At 41.1% G+C, this 20,104-nt stretch overlaps 2 protein-coding genes across 3 annotated transcripts; both read right to left on the bottom strand.

The window, feature by feature from the left end:
- Window positions 1-145: 145 nt before the first annotated feature.
- Window positions 146-4,534, bottom strand: LOC124042918. Of its 2 annotated transcripts, none has more exons than XM_046361057.1 (7): window positions 4,432-4,534; window positions 2,835-3,158; window positions 2,333-2,596; window positions 1,860-2,168; window positions 1,379-1,678; window positions 1,091-1,186; window positions 146-792 (listed from the first exon to the last, which is right to left on the bottom strand). In XM_046361057.1, exons 1-7 carry the CDS (start codon window positions 4,517-4,519, stop codon window positions 734-736), a joined length of 1,440 nt encoding a protein of 479 aa, XP_046217013.1. In that variant the 5' UTR covers window positions 4,520-4,534; the 3' UTR covers window positions 146-733. The 2 variants fall into 2 exon arrangements, with proteins under 2 accessions (XP_046217013.1, XP_046217014.1); XM_046361058.1 differs by lacking the exon at window positions 4,432-4,534 and adding an exon at window positions 3,901-4,038.
- A 796-nt stretch (window positions 4,535-5,330) lies between these two features.
- LOC124042917 lies at window positions 5,331-8,950 on the bottom strand. The gene is made up of 7 exons (XM_046361056.1): window positions 8,747-8,950; window positions 8,073-8,381; window positions 7,614-7,872; window positions 7,058-7,375; window positions 6,640-6,945; window positions 6,352-6,447; window positions 5,331-5,977 (listed from the first exon to the last, which is right to left on the bottom strand). The coding sequence occupies exons 3-6, from the start codon at window positions 7,795-7,797 to the stop codon at window positions 6,362-6,364; spliced, it is 894 nt and encodes a 297-aa protein (XP_046217012.1). The 5' UTR covers window positions 7,798-7,872; window positions 8,073-8,381; window positions 8,747-8,950; the 3' UTR covers window positions 5,331-5,977; window positions 6,352-6,361.
- Window positions 8,951-20,104: the final 11,154 nt, after the last annotated feature.

Raw genomic sequence — 20,104 nt, 5'->3', positions numbered from 1 at the left:
CCAAATGCAACCAAAGGCTTTCAAAACCAAAAAGCCTAACTTGCTACATTATAGCCAGTCTCTTATAACAGTCCATTCAAAGTTCAAAGCTTTCCTAATACAGGACAATCAGACGGTGAAATAAGCTGAGACACTGTTGACAAACTAGTATTAACATCCCCATTTATTGTGTACAAACATTACAGACTGAGGATGAATGGAAATGTACATTTCTAGGATGAACTAAATAATATACACTGAGTGTAAAAACATTACTATTTAGTCTTGACCGTTCACCCTCTGAATTTCACACATACACAATCCATGTCTCAATTGTCTCAAGAATCCTTCTTTAACCTGTCTCTTCCCCTTTATCTACGCTGATCAAAGTGGATTTAACAAGTGACATCAATTAGGGATCATAGCTTTCACCTGGATTCACCTGGTCAGACTATGTCATGGAAAGAGCAGGTGTTCCTAATGTTTTGTGCACTCAGTGTGAATTATTTGGGTCTTTTGGAAAGATGCTTACAGTATCATAACATGGTCATGTTTTCAATATTAGTCTTTGGGGGGAAGGTTGTTGGTGGTTAACACATTATTTTAACACCAGTGAAGTTTCTATTGCCAGACCTTTTGACAGAACACAGTGTGTCATGTGGTAATTCAGTGTGAAAGACGTCACTGGTTGGTACAGACATGGGTGGGAAAGCTATGTTTCAACACAGCCACAGGCCATAGGCTAGCAACAAGGCTATACACTAGTCTCCTCCAGTTGAGCAGGTTCCTCCTTTTGTCTCTGTGTCTGGGTGCCTGGATGGAAGACACAACAACACATCAACCAGAACGTTTCGTCAAAATGTTCATTTAAGTTGTAGTTCACTACAAAATCAAAGTTGGTCATATGTTTGGAGACTTTAAAAGCTGTCTAATGCAGAGAAGGATCCACATCCCATGTGAAGGCTAGCTCTGCCTCGGTCCAAAACGAAAGAGAAAGGTAGGTACTGTCTAAGGCAGACATTTTATACGATTCCTCAATGTCCCGTTCCTTTGGGATTGGGTTGGATGTGTTTTTTATGGAGCGTCTACCCAAGAGGGAGTGTCTCCTTACAGTTTGGTCTTCGACAGTAGAGCCCGAGAAGTCCAAGAATTCCTAGGGTGGCAGCCATTGTAATCACCCCTCTGACCACTGTCTCGGTGCCCATCCCTGTGAAACAGAGACTTCTGTTAGATTATATTAAACATGGCAACCTCTCCAGCATGGTAACCTATTTATTTTGTTACACTAGGCCTATGCCAGGGGAAAGCAGAGGTCCAGTGAGGAAAAATGTGTTTGGTTTGAGATAGGTTGGAACAGATTAGATCAATTTGAAGAGAGTCTATCATAACAAGTTGTTACCTGTCATTGACGACATTGTTGTCTGTGTGGGGAGTGTGAGGGTCAGGGAGGCTGTCGCTCTGAGCATGCCCTCTGTGAACACAGCACACTGCCAGTGCAGCTGGTCGCTACGGAGGCTGGGCAGGGTCACACTGAGCGTCCTGTTAGGGTGACTCTTTGTCAGGACGTCCTGTTTGACCAGCAGCCACCTGCTCCCCTCCATCCTCATCCAGGCCAGGGTCAGAGGGTCGGGGCTCACCTCCGACACCTCACACCACACCACCACGGGCTGGCCACCAAGGGGCCCTCCAGATTCAGATACTAAAATAAATAACAGAAAAAGTACTGTACTGTACTTTGACTGAAAGAGCAGTAACTGTAACAATGTACTGAACAGCTGATTAAATTATTAAATGAAAAATGAATGGTTGTCATAGTAACCAACAGTATAAGTGAACAGAGTGTCTGCTCTCTCATTGTTAAAAGACAAAAGCAAAGTTACCTCGAATGGTTGTGATTTTAACCGAGCTGAACCTTTGGTGTTCAAAGAAACATGTGAAAACTCCACTATCCTCAAATGTCACCGGTGAGACATGCAGTGGGAAATCATATCCGTTGAATGAGGGAGATGAGAATCGGTCACTTCTGACTTTGCCTGATGAAGTCAGAGTAACAGATGTTGTTGATCTGCTCATGGTCCAGTCGGCTCTGCTGTTTGAGGAATTTGGGGAACTTGACCTGCAGATCAACTTCACCTCACTGCTGTTTCTGCTCTCTCGAAACAGATGTATCAATGGGTTACTAAATGTGCCTGGAAAAAAGAAACGTTAAAAGGAAAATGCTGATGATATTGTTTGCCTGTATGGTGCAGTTGTATCACTCTTTTCTTTGTATTATTGAGGACCATCTTCCTGAATATTTCACATTTGGTCAAGTCATGCATTAATATATTACATTCATGTTAATAAATCTTACCTGTTTGCACATTCAGTTTAGTATAAACTGTAAACAACAATTCTCCATTCAGTCTGAACATGCAGTTAGATCTCCCCTTGTAATTCTGATCGACAGTGTGGATGATCATATGGGCCGTTTTGTTGTAGAACAGCGTGGTGTTAGATGTGGAATCTCCATGACTTTCCCACTGCAGTGTGGCCCCATCTGGTATGTGGGACACCTCGCAATGCACACTCACATCAGAACCCAGATACACTTCATTACCATTATAGTTTGGTGTCACTGCAACAAGGAGATATATATTACTTTACTTCAATTCGTTAAAAGAAGATAAAACGAGGGGAAATGTGGAAATCAGTGGTTTACACTTTTTACAAATCTAAAATGGTTGAAAATCAATAATGAAATGATAACAACAGCAAAAGTTTGTCTCTTATTATGATATTGACGAGGCGATATACATTGATATTTAAAATGATTCAAATTTTACACATTGAGAAACTGAACATGATCAATATACCTTTAACCACAAAACTAAACACCTCAAATCTCGCCAGAACTGCTGAAGCTGGTTTGGTTTGCATGAACACAAACTCTCCAGCATTTTCCTGTTTTTTTTGCATAGACAGGTCATATCCTGTTCCTTGTGAGAAAGGAGCCTGTGTGTTCCAATAAGGATATCTACTCATGGAGGAAGTGATTTGGGCTACTGAAGTGTTTGAGTGTCTGCCGTCATGTGAGGTCCACATCCATTGGTGCGCTGTCCCTTTCGGAACTGCAGGGGAAACTTGGAGAGTGACTCTGTTATTGGTCTCGGCAAGGAAAAATATCTTCTTTGACAATTCTGTGGAGGGAAGATATTCAAAACGATGGGATAAAAAGCTGCAAAATATCTTTATATTAATATTATTCACTGTTCAAATCTCACATTTTCTCTCGCTCTCTTTCTCACATGACTCCTCAATAGCTTCATCATACTTGTATTTCATGCTTTAAAGGGGCAATCTGCTGATAGAACAACAACAAAGCAGTTAACCTGCTACTGATTTGGGAAACAGCTGAGGGGTCGGCCTGGAGATATTTATAAAAATGTTTTTAATATTTATATAGTTTACAACTTATATTTGGGATACAGATGGGGTACAACAGTTGAACTAAGCTCATTATGCAGTTCAAATATTCAAGAATCAATGGATGTATATCAGGGATGGGCAACTTGGTGGGTGGTGGGGGCCACTAAAACTGAACTCATCATGAGGGGGGGGGAATGCCTTGCAGGTCTGCATAACCACATTTGCATAATCCCCCCCACCACCACATAGTGAGGACAACATTTCTGCAGAACCCATCTTGACAGCGGAGAGAAAAAACATGTTTTGGAGTCAATCTTCTACTATTTTACAAGTTGATTTTGTTTGACTCATTTCCTGCAATTCTACACATTTTGCCATAAGGTGAGGAGAAATGTGTGCAGTTTTTAATATGATATCTGAGTGAGACTGACTAACAAAATCAATGTGTTCCCCCCGGATGGTAATTCGACCATGATTACTAAATTTAGAAAGCTAGCAGCAAGACTAACTTACCAATAAAAAAATGTTCAGCTGACATGGACTAATTGACTGACAATCAGTGACTGCATCATAGAAAAACTGCTGATGCACAAACATATTTAAAAAATGTCACATCGTATATTATCCTCTTCTAACTTGCAACAGTAGGTTGAGACCCCGACTGAGAAAAAAACTTTGTTTTTAATGTACTTCTTCTTTTGACCCGAGGGCCTTCAAAAGGGGCGGGCCCCCAGTTTCCCATCCTGGGTGTTCACAGCTGCAGGAAGTAGGAGTGCTCAGGCTGCTGTAGCACCCCCTGAAATATCTGATTGAAAATATCCTTAAAAATTCACACAAAAATGCAACCCCCTTGACAAAACGTTCTCAGCCCCTCACCCATCCTCCATTGCTGAAAAAATGTACTGCATTCCACCCCAAACTACTTCCTGTGCTGGTGTATATCATTCATTTAAAGGTCACCAAATGGATGTAGCAACGACAGTTTACCCCTTTAAATGGTGACTCTTTTACGTCAAATAATTCAACCAGAAACACGTTACTCACGTTCAGCTGAGAGTCCCTGACCGGATCTAGATATCCACAGCAGAATCCACAACAACGTTCCACCCATAGAGGCACTGTACTGCCCCATGTTGCTGTATGTTACTGTTCTGTTCCCGTATCTACTCAGTAGCCAACTCATATCATTACTGACGTCTCTGATAAATATGTTCAGAAAATGACTGAAGAAAAGAAGAAGTTCAAAAACTACAGAGGTGACGCAATTATAAAATGAGTGCAAATCTGAGGATATAGTACTTCATAAAATGTCTTTACTTGTATCAGCCTTATACTGAATGTAGCAAGCAGGGATTACGGAGCAGGATTAAGGGTTAAATGATCAATGCCACACCACCATCATCATTTATTTTACATAACTAAGCAAGTCAGTTAAGAACAAATTCTTATTTTCAATGGAGGCCTTGGAACAGGTGGTTAACTGCCTTGTTCAGGGGCAGAACAACAGATTTTTACCTTGTCAGCTAGGGGATTCAATCTAGCAATCTTTTGGTTACTAGTCCAACGCTCTAACCACTAGGCTACCTGCCGATAATAGGCATCAATGGGATCAAAACAATAGTCAAACATGTCACAGTTTAGCACCATGTGGCAGAATATAATGTAAATGCTGTGCAATTTAAATCATAGAAGTAGTATTATTACAAGGATGTTACACATTTTATAATTAATATGGAAACAAGACATTTTACTCTTGAAGCAAACAGTGAATATATTGAAAATCCAAAGACCATGATGTCCAAATGCAACCAAAGGCTTTCAAAACCAAAAAGCCTAACTTGCTACATTATAGCCAGTCTCTTATAACAGTCCATTCAAAGTTCAAAGCTTTCCTAATACAGGACAATCAGACGGTGAAATAAGCTGAGACACTGTTGACAAACTAGTATTAACATCCCCATTTATTGTGTACAAACATTACAGACTGAGGATGAATGGAAATGTACATTTCTAGGATGAACTAAATAATATACACTGAGTGTAAAAACATTACTATTTAGTCTTGACCGTTCACCCTCTGAATTTCACACATACACAATCCATGTCTCAATTGTCTCAAGAATCCTTCTTTAACCTGTCTCTTCCCCTTTATCTACGCTGATCAAAGTGGATTTAACAAGTGACATCAATTAGGGATCATAGCTTTCACCTGGATTCACCTGGTCAGACTATGTCATGGAAAGAGCAGGTGTTCCTAATGTTTTGTGCACTCAGTGTGAATTATTTAGGTCTTTTGGAAAGATGCTTACAGTATCATAACATGGTCATGTTTTCAATATTAGTCTTTGGGGGGAAGGTTGTTGGTGGTTAACACATTATTTTAACACCAGTGAAGTTTCTATTGCCAGACCTTTTGACAGAACACAGTGTGTCATGTGGTAATTCAGTGTGAAAGACGTCACTGGTTGGTACAGACATGGGTGGGAAAGCTATGTTTCAACACAGCCACAGGCCATAGGCTAGCAACAAGGCTATACACTAGTCTCCTCCAGTTGAGCAGGTTCCTCCTTTTGTCTCTGTGTCTGGGTGCCTGGATGGAAGACACAACAACACATCAACCAGAAGAGTTTGAAATGATGTCATTTACACACACTAATTCACTAGTTTTCCACTCAGTACTTATGAAAGGTGATCATGTTTGTTACTACATAATGTTCATTTAAGTTGTAGTTCACTACAAAATCAAAGTTGGTCATATGTTTGGAGACTTTAAAAGCTGTCTAATGCAGAGAAGGATCCACGTCCCATGAGAAAGGCTAGCTCTGCCTCGGTCCAAAACGAAAGAGAAAGATAGGTACTGTCTAAGGCAGACATTTTTGATGGTTCCTCAATGGTTCCTCCCTTTGGGATTAGGTTGGAGGTCTTTTTTATGGAGCGTCTATCCAAGAGGGAGTGTCTCCTTACCGTTTGGTCTTCAACAGTAGAACCCGAGAAGTCCCAGAATTCCTAGGGTGGCAGCCATTGTAATCACCCCTCTGACCACTGTCTCGGTGCCCATCCCTGTGAAACAGAGACTTCTGTTAGATTATATTAAACATGGCAACCTCTCCAGCATGGTAACCTATTTATTTTGTTACACTAGGCCTATGCCAGGGGAAAGCAGAGGTCCAGTGAGGAAAAATGTGTTTGGTTTGAGATAGGTTGGAACAGATTAGATCAATTTGAAGAGAGTCTATCATAACAAGTTGTTACCTGTCATTGAAGACATTTTTGTCTGTGTGGGGAGTGTGAGAGTCAAGGAGGCTGTTACTCTGAGCATGCCCTCTGTGAACACAGCACACTGCCAGTGCAGCTGGTCCCTACGGAGGCAGGGCAGGGTCACACTGAGCGTCCTGTTAGGGTGACTCTCTGTCAGGATGTCCTGTTTGACCAGCAGCCCCCTGCTCCCTTCCATCATCAGCCAGGCTAGGGTCACAGGGTCGGTGCTCACCTCCGACACCTCACATCTCAGGACCACCGGATGATTCCTGGGGAATCCACTAGGCGCACCTGCAGAGACTGAAATGGAAATCTGGAGATCGTTGGGGATCTGTCATCTGTTCTCTCAAAGATTAGTAAAATAGATTATTCTGAAAAATGCACCGTGGATATTTAAAATGATAATGCTCACCCTTTAGGGTTACCACATTAATAGAGGCAACTAGGAGGTTTTCAAAATAGCAGTTGAACCTTCCGGAATCTTCAAACTTCACCGGTGAGAAGTTGAGAGGGAAGTAGGATCCATTGAAGTCCCCGCATGAAAATCTCTCATTAAACGTGTCATTGGATCCGTACATTGTAGTTGTCACAAGGTGAACCTCTTTAGCTGTAGATAATGGGGTCCAGGACCATGATGCATAGATGTACCCATCTGATGTCTTACAAAACAGTGTCACCAGAGAGCTGTTGGAGCTCTCTCTGTACATTGTGAGAGTGGCATCAGACGAAACTGTGGAGAAAACCATAGCGTTGTTCAGTCAGAGGGGAAAGTTGAATTTCATTTAAATCCAAAGTCTAAGTGGCATTACGGGTCCATTTTATTGTAAATGTATCACATGTGATCACCATTTATCCATTTAAAATGAGACCAATATTATTGATTGTCAATGACTACTGATCAAGAGGACAACATTCACATTTCACATAAAGGTTTTGATATTTCAGTTAGATAAGAACACATTTTGTACCTTCCTCAATTCTGACAGCATTAGAGACATTATATAACAGTGTTCCATTCTGTCTAAAAGTGCAGTAGTATGCCCCCTGACTGTCCGGATGAACACTGCGGATGATCATGTGGACTGTTATTGTAGAACAGCGTGGTGTTAGAAGTGGAATCTCCATCTCTTTCCCACTGCAGTGTGGCCCCATCTGGTAGGCTGGACACCTCGCAACTAACACTCACATCAGAACCCAGACGAAATGAAGGCCACAAGGAAGGTGTAACTGAAAAAACATGGAATTTTAAAATGGTTACAATGTAAACTTACTGTCCAAACTAAAACAATAATGGGAATGAACAATTACGGTGAAGAAATGAATTCTGAAAGCTGGCTTTTGAAGCGATTTAATCATTGGAAGGTATTTGTCATTATGGAAGATTCACGATGGCGTGTCTGTACAAAACAGATGCAGAATCTACTTACTTTTTGTGGCGAAGATCTCAATCTTAACCAATGGGACATTTGCTCTTACCAACAAAAACACCCCTGCACATTCAAACTTCGGCTTCACTGTTACGTCAAAGTCTTTGCTGCAAGAAAAGTACCCTGTGAAAGGTGGACTAACCACTAGCCTAGAGGATATTGCTCTGGCTATTTGAATCTCTGAGTATCTCCCATCATGTGAGGTCCACTCCCAGCTGAACTCTGACCAGTGAGGTTGAGCCAGGTCTGACACAGACAGATGCACACTCTCTGTCTGACCAGAGATCAAGAAGATGCTCCTCTTCATGACTGTGTGTGGACAATGAGACACAGATCTGGTCAAATGACAGTATTAATTCACCCCATAACAGTTTCAAAATGCACAGATTATTTATTGTGAATCTGGTTTAAAGCCCCTTATTTGTCTTAAAAATCAAGGACAACCGATTCAAATTAGAGAATAGGTTTTCAAAGTCTAATCGGTATACCAGCTTCCCTCTGATAGTCATAGAAACATGTCCATACTGTACATGTAATCCTTTAATATACATTTAAATTGCTTGTCCCAGATATTTGGGTTTTGAATGAAATATTCTGCTTGTAGAGTTTTAAACAAGATGTTCAGAGCAACAAAATAATGATGATGAAATACATACAGTAAGAACTGAACTCACCCTCAGCAGAATTCCCTGATATGCATAACAGGATCCACCACTGAATAACCATAATGTGGTCCATATCCTGACCTGACATTTAACTCCAGTTCCACCAATATCTGAGAAACAACTCCAGACAAAGAGAAGGAGCATAGCACATTCTTACATTGAAACAGCAGCTTGCACAATTTCCGCTGTCTTGTTCAGTTACATCTCGTCATCTCACTATTGCATTCATCATTGTAGCAACTTGTTCTCTTGATCTGATAACGTGAACGTTTTCTCAGTTGATTTGAACCGTTAGCATTTGTGCTACCCATTTTGACCATTGAATGCCATGGTCGGATGGCCAAGCCAGGAGAAATGTGACAGTAGTTACAGTAATGGAATGGACCCAGAAAACTGTACGTGGTTTTATTCTCAATTACGTTAATAATACTTTAACAAAAACACACCATGGGAAAAAGGTCAAATTCAAACTGGAATTGAGCTGGAATTGAAATAGAATCAACTCAAACTTGGAACGATTTTACTTAACATGATCTAAACTGGTGTTACAGGAAGCAGTTTGTTCGTTATATCACCAGACCTATACACTGATTCATTAAAAAACATATGGTACAGTATGGTGAAGTGAAGTGCATAGCAATGTTATAATGGGGTTACGTCCATTAAGGTTCATTAGCATTAAAGGCACAATGCAGCTTTCATTTTTCAGTAATTTCTGGGTAACAATTTAGAACTTTACTGTCATAGATTTCCATTAAAAGGGTCAAAAAACACTTTTTGGGAGTGGTCTGAGTGGGAAGGGAAAAACTGAAACATAGCCATTATTGGCAGATCGTTTTGGAACTCTTTGTTATTGGTCTATTAACCAATTTACCACATGGTGATGTCATGATGGAAAACTGAAACTTCCACCCATTCAAACCCGCTGATTAAAAGGTCCTTTGTGGATTGTATTTTCAACCAGAAACTTTCAGGAATTAAAACATATTATTATTTTTTCAAACTTTTACAGTGTTAGTTTCATCAGCTGTTTTAAATGGACCTTTAAATGGCGGCAGCGTAGCCTAATGGTTAGAGCGTTGGACTAGTAACCGAAAGGATGCAAGGGTGAATCCCCGAACTGACAAGGTACAAATCTGTCGTTCTGCCCCAGAACAAGGCAGTTAACTAACAAGGCAGTTAGTTCCTAGGCCATCATTGAAAATAAGAATTTGTTCTTAACCGACTTGCCTAGTTAAATAAAGGTAAAATAAAAAATAGAAGTTAAAGCCATGGCTCAAATTGCATGGGTTTTGATTCCTGAAAATGTAGTATGAAAAATTGCTATATGAAGCAGGATTGGTACAAAGCATAAGCATGACAAGAGTGTATAAGATCATCCACTCAGTAGAGTATTCATCACAGTCACTGAATGTAGACAGCATAATTATTTTACAACTTTTATGTTTTAAGCAGACCACCATAGTGCCTATGCCCAAGAACACTAAGGTAACCTGCCAAAATGACTACCGACCCGTGCACTCACGTCTGTAGCCATGAAGTGCTTTGAAAGGCGGGTCATTGCTCACACCCAGAAACCCTAGACCCACTCCAATTTGCATACCGCCCCAACAGATCCACAGATGATGCAATCTCTATTGCACTCCACACTGCCCTTTACCACCTGAACAAAATAAACATCTACGTGAGAATGCTATTCATTGACTACAGCTCAGCGTTCAACACCATAGTGCCCTCAAAGCTCATCAATAAGCTAAGGACCCTGGGACTAAACACCTCCCTCTGCAACTGGATCCTGGACTTCCTGACGTGCCATCCCCAGGTGGTAAGGATAGGTAACAACACATCTGCCACGCTGGTCCTCAACACGGGGGCCACTCAGGGGTGCGTGCTCAGCCCCCTCCAGTACTCCCTGTTCACTCATGACTGCACGGCCAGGCACGACTCCAACACCATCATTTTTTATTTTTTTTTTTATTATTTATTTATTTTTACCTTTATTTAACCAGGCAAGTCAGTTAAGAACATATTCTTATTTTCAATGACGGCCTGGGAACAGTGGGTTAACTGCCTGTTCAGGGGCAGAACGACAGATTTGTACCTTGTCAGCTCAGGGGTTTGAACTCGCAACCTTCCGGTTACTAGTCCAACGCTCTAACCACTAGGCTACGCTGCCGCCCCAATCATTACATGGTAGGCCTGATAACCGACAACAACGAGACAGCCTATAGGGAGGAGGTCAGAGACCTGGGCATGTGGTACCAGGACAACAACCTCTCTGACAACGTGATCAAGACAAAGGAGATGATTGTGGACTACAGGGAAAAGAGGACAGAGCACACCCCCATTCTCAATTAAGTGTCTGCAGTGGAACAGGTTGAGAGCTTCAAGTTCCTTAGTGTCCACATAACCAACAAACTAACATGGTCCAAGCACACCAAGACAGTCGGGAAGCGGGCACAACAAAACCTATTCCCCCTCAGGAGACTGAAAAGATTTGGCATGGGTCCTCAGAACCTCAAAAGGTTCTACAGCTGCACCCTCGAGAGCATCCTGACTGGTTGCATCACTGCCTGGTATGGCAACTGCTCGGCCTACGACCGCAAGACACTACAGAGGGTAATGCGTACGGCCCAGTACATCACTGGGGCCAAGCTTCCTGCCATCCAGGACCTCTATACCAGGAGATGTCAGAGAAAGGGCCTAAAATTGTCAAAGACTCCAGCCACCCTAGGCATGGACTGTTCTCTCTGCTACCGCACGGCAAGCCGTACCGGAGCGCCAAGTCTAGGTCCCCAAGCCATAAGACTCCTGAACATCTGGTCAAATGTCTACCCAGACTATTTGCATTGCACCCCTCTCCACACCACTGCCACTCTCTGTTGTCATCTATGCATAGTCACTTTAATTAACTCTACCTACACTTACATACTACCTCAACTACCCGGTGCCCCCGCACATTGACTCTGTACCGCCACCCCCCTGTATATATTGTTATTTATTACTGCTGCTCTTTAATTACTTGTTACTTTTATCTCTTATTCTAATCCATATTTCTTTGAAAATGCACTGTTGGTTAGGGGCTCGTAAGTAAGCATTTAACTGTAAGGCTGTTGTATTCGGCGCGTGGGACAAATACAATTTGATTTGATTTGAAAAATGTGTTTTGTAGATGTGCTTTTTTAAGTGTGTGATGATGATGAATGGCTCACACTTGTGACGTGTTCTTAGTGGGTGTTTCATAAATGTTAGATTCTGGGTTGCTTTCATAGACGAGCTCAGGTATGTCTTGGTCTTAAACAGACAGTTACAAAAATAAAGAAGATCAAAAACAGAGTTACATCTAACATTCCAGTGTCACAGCATCCACTGGAATGGATGTGCAAGTATACTGTACTGTAGATACCTTTGTCTCTCTTTGGATCATCTCAGTCAGTGGTAGGTCTGTCATAACTTCAAGGTAGAAACAAAATATTACTTGAGACAGGTCCATCTTAACATAGAATAACATTACATTTAGGAACACGGTATAAGTTAGAAATCAGTGTGGCTACCTGCAGCTGCAGCTGATCCCCCTCCTGTGGAAATCACCAGATCTCATCAGGATCACAGCAACGGCACACACCAACCTAAACAGGGAACAATGATCACAGGCTACAGCCTACTCTCTGTCAATGGCACACAGAGAGAGAAAGCGAGAGAGAGAGAGAGAGAAGGGGAGAGGGAGAGAGAGAGAGTGGGGGAGAGGGAGAGAGAGCGAGAGAGAGAGAAGGGGAGAGGGAGAGAGAGAGCGAGAGAGAGAGAGAGAGAAGGGGAGAGGGGGAGAGAGAGCGAGAGAGAGAGAGAGAGAGAGAGAGAGAGAGAGAGAGAGAGAGAGAGAGAGAGAGAGAGAGAGTGGAGAGAGAGAGAGAGAGAGAGAGAGAGAGAGAGAGAGAGAGAGAGAGAGAGAGAGAGAGAGAGAAGGGGAGAGGGAGGCTACTTTTCCAAAAGGTACAAATGATGAGGCTAGAACTATGGCTATAGACACCTGCAAATGTATTCTTTGTAATAATGTTTTAGGCAAAACATTTTATATAGAATGTTTACGCATAAAGTGTCTGTGAGCTACGTACCTATTTCGGTGGGCATTGTGAGGGTCAGGGAGGCTGTAGCCCTAAGAATGCCCTCTGTGAACACCACACACTGCCAGTGCAGCTGGTCTCTACGGAGGCTGGGCAGGGTCACACTGAGCGTCCTGTTGGCAGTACGTCCTGTTTGACCAGCATGCCTCTGCTCTCCTCCATCCTCATCCAGGCCAGGGTCACAGGGTCACCGCTCACCTCCGACACCTCACACCTCAGGACCACTGGCTGGCTTCAGTGGTCTACCTTGAAACCCCGGAATGAAAATCTCTGAGGATTCTCCTGCATTGATACCCCGTTTGGATGTTCTCTCTCTGCTGAAGCCACCTTCACCGATGTTGCATGTAGAGTGGTTTTGGGTGCCCAATACCAAGCTGTTCTTTTAGGTTCATCTCCAGAGTTGCAGTTCAACGTCATCTCACTGATGTTGGAACTCTCTCTATACAGAGTGTAGGGAGGATTCTTTGTATCTGAGTAGACATAATAAAATATACATATTGCTATTAAAAGCATGCCCTGATGCCTCTTGGGTGGCGCAGTGGTCTAAGGCACTGCATCGCAGTGCTAGCTGTGCCACCAGAGACTCTGGGTTTGAGCCCAGGCTCTGTCGCAGCTGGCCGCTGGCTTCCGGGTTGGATGCGCGCTGTGATACCTTCTTAGGGCTGAAATCCCGTTAACAAGATTGATATGACAACAGCCAGTGAAAGTGCAGGGCGTCAAATTCAAATCAACAGAAATCTCATAATTAAAATTCCTCAAACATACAAGCAAGTATCTTATACCATTTTAAAGGTAATCTTGTTGTTAATCCCACCACAGTGTCTGACTTCAAATAGGCTTTACAGCGAAAGCACCACAAACGATTATGTTAGGTCAGAGCCAAGTCACAGAAAAACACAGCCATTTTTCCAGCCAAAGAGTGGATTCACAAAAATCAGAAATAGAGATAGAATTAATCACTAACCTTTGATGATCTTCATCAGATGACACTCATAGCACTTCATGTTACACAATACATGTATGTTTTGTTTGATAAAGTTCATATTTATATTTTAAAAAATCAGTATACATTGGCGCGTTATGTTCAGTAGTTCCAAAAACGACTATTTTGCAGAGAGCCACATCAATTTACAAAAATACTCATTATAAATGTTGATGAAAATACAAGTGTTATATATGGAAATATAATATAATAACGATAAGATAAACTTCTCCTTAATGCAACTGCTGTGTCAGATTTCAAAAAATCTTTACGGAAAAAGCAAACCATGCAATAATCTGAGTACGGCGCTCAGAGACCCAACAAGCCAAAAAGATATCCTCCATATTGTGCAGTCAACAGAAGTCAGAAATAACATTATAAATATTCACTTACCTTTGATGATCTTCATCAGAATGCACTCCCAGGAATCCCAGTTCCACAATAAATGTTTGATTTGTTCGATAATGCCCATCATTTATGTCCAAATAGCTACTTTTGTTAGCGCGTTTGGGAAACAAATCAAAACTCACGAAGCGCATTCACTAGTTGCAGACGAAATGTCAAAAGGTTCCGTTACAGTCCGTAGGAACATGTCAAACGATGTATAGAATCAATCTTTAGGATGTTTTTAACATAAATCTTCAATAATGTTCCAACCAGAGAATTCCTTTGTCTTCACACCTCTGAATGCGCATGACCAGCTCGTGGCTGCTGGCAGACCTCATTCCCCTCTCATTCAGCCCCCCTTCATAGTAGAAGCCTCAAACAAGTTTCTAAAGACGGTTGACATCTAGTGGAAGCCTTAGGAAGTGCAACATGACCAATATCCCACTGTATCTTCAATAGGGGCTGAGTTGAATATCGACCAACCTCAGATTTCCTACTTCCTGGTGGATTTCTCCTCAGGTTTTTGCCTGCCATATGAGTTATGTTATACTCACAGACATCATTCAAACAGTTTTAGAAACTTCAGAGTGTTTTCTATCCAAATAAACTAACAATATGCATATATTAGCAACTCGGACTGAGTAGCAGGCAGTTTACTCTGGGCACCTCTGGGCACCTTATTATCCAAGCTACTCAATACTGCCCCCAACCATAAGAAGTTTAAGAAGCAGTGCGGCTTGGCAGACCTGGCTGCGAGCAACTACGGCCCCTCATGTTGAGTGCAGATTTTTTGTGTGGCCCCCACTCCTTCAAACTTGCCCATCCATGTCTTAGGGCAACATACTGTATTGTAAGTCGCTCTGGATAAGAGCGTCTGCTAAATGACTTAAATGTAAATGTAAATGTATGTCCACTGATTTTGTTCAAATTGCTCAAGCTCAGAAATTTGCTTGGGAATCATTGATGGACAGCAATGTTGAAAACTTGTTTCTCATTTTCAAGCACATTTAAGTCAGGACTGAAACTAGACCACTCAAGAGCGCTCAACACCTGTCAGAAAACCATTCTGGTGTGTCTTTGGCATAAAAATAAGTGTAATTGTCTCGCTGAAAAAAAACAGGTTTAGGTTTTCATACGTTTTCCTTTAACTTTTTACCTGGGTTTTGCTCCTTTCATATTTTTTTAATCCTGACAAACTGTGGAGGCAGTATCATGTTATGGGTATGCTTGTCACGGAAGGGACTGGGGAGTTTGTTAGGATCAAAAGAAATGTGAATGGAGCAAAGCCCAGGTAAAACCTTAGAGGATAAGATTGGTAGAATCGTATTCAAAATTATTCATAGCTGTAATGGGTATGAAAGGTGCTTCGATCCACCAAGTATTGACTCTGGGGTGTGACTGAAGACATATGCAATCAATACAGCCTCAATACAGTCATTTGGAAAATGTTCTATAATTTCTTTCACTTTCAAAATGTGGAGTAGGTTGTGTAGATCAATAGAGAACAATTATCCTTTTTAGATGTCATTTTAAGGCAGCAAAATGTGTGCAAGGGGTGTGTAGACTTTCACTAACGACTCTATGCTATCAAGCCAGTTGAAAACATAAGAATTGCATTATTGAAACGTGACTTTAAGTGAATAATTAAGATCTCCCATCGGCAAAGTTTTAAAAGGACATAGACTTTCCTTCTGCAGAAAGTCCATGATTTTATCCCGATACCCACAAGCGCAGGATCTGTCCACTCTCTCCGTCTGAAAGGATCATTGATTGGGTGGTTTCTGACAAGACGTTTGGTGATAATGTTGGTAGTAAACAATTTACTGCAACAAAAAAATGCACGGTTGACATTTCAACTAGCCCTTTTATGTACTTATACAGTAATTGTAATGGCTTTCGTCGTCAGATGAGGAAGAGTAGTCAGACCAAAGAACAGCGTGGTAAGTGTTCATGTTTGTTTATTGAACTGACCACTAATACAAAATACTAAATGAAACCGAAACAGTCCCACAAGGTGCAAACACTAAACAGAAAATAACTACCCACAAAACCCATGTGGGAAAAAGCTACCTAAGTAGGGTTCCCAATCAGAGACAATGCTAGACAGCTGTCCCTGATTGAGAACCATACCCGGCCAAAACAAAGAAATACAAAACATAGAGAAAGGACATAGAATGCCCACCCAAATCACACCCTGACCAAACCAAAATAGAGACATGAAAAGCTCTCTACAGTCAGGGCGTGACAGTAATCCTCAGTGACATATGCTATCACTTAACCGGCCACTCGAATAGCAAAATTATTGAAACTTTGCTTTGGAAGAATTCCTCTTAAAGTAACTGTCCATTAGTGTATTTTCTCCAATTTATGATTTGGCCACAAATACGAGTGAAGGATGAGTTAATAACATTATTTGGGTATTAACAGACTATGAACTTTTAACAATGAGATTTTCCCTGGACACTTATTTTAAGACTCCCCTCAGCAATTAATGAAATTGTATTGGCTAGAAGGTTTAATTCAATAAACTGAGACTTCACTTCTGCAGAAATTCCATGATTATACCCCCATACACACGCCAGCAGGATTCACCAGATTATTCTTATTGAACTGAGTCTCATAGTCATCATGCTTCATGTGTCCACTCTCTCTGTCTGTAAGGAACAACGGTGAAAGGGGTGTTTTAACATGCTCTGATGTAAAAATGCAGCAAGAAAATAGCCATGAGAAAGAGGGAGTTCAGAGTTCATAAGCCTATGGTCTAGTCCTAAAACATTGAGCTTGGAACACAGAAAAGTCTCCTTTTTGGTACTTGGACACCCAAACTTCCCCTTTCTGGTACATTGATATTGGGTTGTTTCATGAAATGAGCATTTTGCGTCCCTTTGATATTTGAAATTGAAAATGTGCACCAAAAGCTTGTTAAATTAAATCAAGTGCCCATTAATAGACCACATGGAGAATTCAATAGGTCAGATTTTTTTTTAATGAATACAGATTTGCCTAAGTGCCAAAGTGCATTTTGACTCTGACTTCTAGGAGGAATTTAACCCTAACATTTCTCTCTTTTTTCACCATAATTGTAAAGCCATAGTCATTTGTTGCTTTGACAAAGTTATATCCGAAGATTATTATTAATTTCATGTGATTAGTGGTTCATTTACGTCTGTCCTTCATTTTAAAGTCAACCCTTTTACGTGAACTAAAATGGTGAAACGATGATAGAGGAATTCTAAATTCCTTTAATGTTTTAATTGCCAAAACCAATTAGCACTCATTTCTAATTCATTTAATGAGTTGTAAGTTCATTAATTATGCATGAAGTAGATCGAGACCAGTCTTAAAAGCCAGCGTTTAATTCCAGAGAGTACTAACCACATACACAGATTTCCACAGGTTATAAACTCAAAATTACATCATCAGTTTCCCATGATAGCCCCGTTGTTTTTTTGTTTAGGTCCGGAGATGCTTTCTACTCCCCTCATAAACCAGACATTACAACCTGTCTAAAAGATACAGATTTCTCTCAACAATGGAACAAAACCCAAACATTCTTATCTTGTCTGAAAAGCTTTTTCTCCCCCTTGACCTTCCCAAGAGGCACAGACAATCACATTAGTTCTGCTTACATTTTCAGTAACAGCTTAACCAATAACCTTTACCTTTCATATCATAACATAATAGTATTAGAATAAATGGTTTCTAATCATTAACGAATACATAATTGATCATCTAAACTATATTTTCCTCTATCAATCCTCCCTTTGATCAAATATTATACATTCAATTCTACATCTAGTTTTATTTAATCATAAAAAATGAAAGTATAAACGAGCTTAACTAACCTTTTTATAGAGGTTTATCAGATTATCATATGAATAGACACATAATCAACAAATCAATTATAAATGTTTATCCAACTTTCCAAATATCATTAATCAAATCTAACCTTAACTCCAACTGTTTTTAAACCTACATCAGAATCATAACTCTTCCTTCTGGATTTTTGTCACGACCTTCATTAAAAAACAGTTTAATCATGGAAACAAATTACAATCTAATTCCCCTTCATCTCAACACTAGCCTCATCAAACATAAATTCCCCACAAATGACAGATCCAGATTCGTCCACTTCCTCTGTAGATATGCCTTCAGTCCTCCACGGGTCGGAACCTGGAATTGGCCCATAACGGCCCCATCTGTAGTGTCATTGATCTCTCTATAGTCCTGGAAACAATAACTTTCATACATACACGCAATCAACCACGTACGTACAAGACTAACACAGTCACACAGGTTAAAGTGGCCCATAACACCACATTTTTCCATAAATACTGTCAACCCAATTTAATTCAGAGAAATATCCACCCCAGAGTTTCTGCCAACCCGTGAGCCAGGGTGGTCAAAACAGCTGAGGCTTCGGGCACTGATTCGTCCGGAGCTGTGCCATTCGGGATGAAAGTACAACACATGTTCCCGAACAACACAAGTACAACACATGTCCCCTTTTCAGCCAATAACATATCCAATGCAATTCTATTCTGCCAAGCCATCTGGTTGCTTAAGTCTGTTCTGCCAAACATTTAATCGCATCTCTGGAATAATTGATAAAGCGCTGTTGATTATAATAAATATAATTAATCAAGTCTACATTGCTTGACTCTAAAAAATGCTTGACTCTAATCCTGCTAGTATCTGATTTCTTGCCTTGAACTCATCCGGCACACCTCGTGGCACCCCAATGTTATCAATATATACTCTGTCGTCAAAAGACCCAGATGGAGCATCTCTTCTCTCTCGTTTTGCTAACTTCATGTCTTGGTGTTGTATGAGTGTAAAAGGCCTTCCTAAATGTACTAAAGCACATAGTCCATTCCAATCAGTCGGCAATACCGCACAAACTCATTCCCCCACACAACCACCAGATGTCGACACTGGCCCATTTTATTTTATTTGGCATTCCTGCTTTCATGAACAGCTTTACCAGATAACATAGTGAGTAGATAAACAGTTACTGAAGGATGATGTCAGACATAAGGATGGTATACTAAATCTTACCTAAGTCATTGTTTAAAATAAGGCAAGGTTGTTACCTGGGCAGAGCAAGGTAACAAAAGGGGGGAGGTAAATGGTGTTCTAGAATAGGATAAAAAAAATAAAAAAATAAAAAAATGTTTAGCTAATAAACAGAACGAATAAGAAACTGTTTTATTAACCAAATCTGTATGTCCAAGATTTTATACACTACAGGAGAACTACAGGTGAAGTCACTCAATCCAGTCCCATACCAAGCCTCCTGGTGACAGCTAGCTGAAAGAGCTACCCAGATTCATATCGCACGGCGGGGGGGTAAGACATTTTTCACTATCGAACAATAAACAGAGTTCGGGAGAAGAACTGGAATTAACAGAATTCCGGGGGCCATCTCTCGAATGAAGTAACCCTCCCTGTCCTGTCACCCCTGTTTTTGTTCATAGAAGTGAAGATGTGTCTGGCTCTGGCTGTTGATATGTTCTCGGGGAGAGGGTGGGGCTTCACGTGTGCACTGACCGTCCTGAGCTGTTTTATTGTGGGGGCCATAGTCCTGATTCACCATGATCCCCCGGAGAGTGCCAAAGAGGATAATTTGACTCATGTGCTAGATGAGGGAAATGGGATGTTACCAAAGATTCTCAAAAGGTCACTGAAACAAAACAGTAAGGATGTGAGGGTGGAATTGGGCAAGGATCTCTCAGTAGAATTTTGTGTAGATCAATTGGAGTCATTCACCCCTTGGCAGTCTAGAACCATGGGACTCTATGGGAAGTATTTGTGTAAATCACCATATTGATCGTGGACAAGTCATAGCTCACACTGAAAGGGATGGCTACGTAAACC

This window comes from Oncorhynchus gorbuscha, linkage group LG09 (genome assembly GCF_021184085.1).
Source record: "Oncorhynchus gorbuscha isolate QuinsamMale2020 ecotype Even-year linkage group LG09, OgorEven_v1.0, whole genome shotgun sequence".
In the NCBI taxonomy this organism is placed as follows: Eukaryota; Metazoa; Chordata; class Actinopteri; order Salmoniformes; family Salmonidae; genus Oncorhynchus; species Oncorhynchus gorbuscha.
Note: the sequence above shows the minus strand (reverse complement) of the source record. Positions and strands in the feature narration are given on the sequence as shown.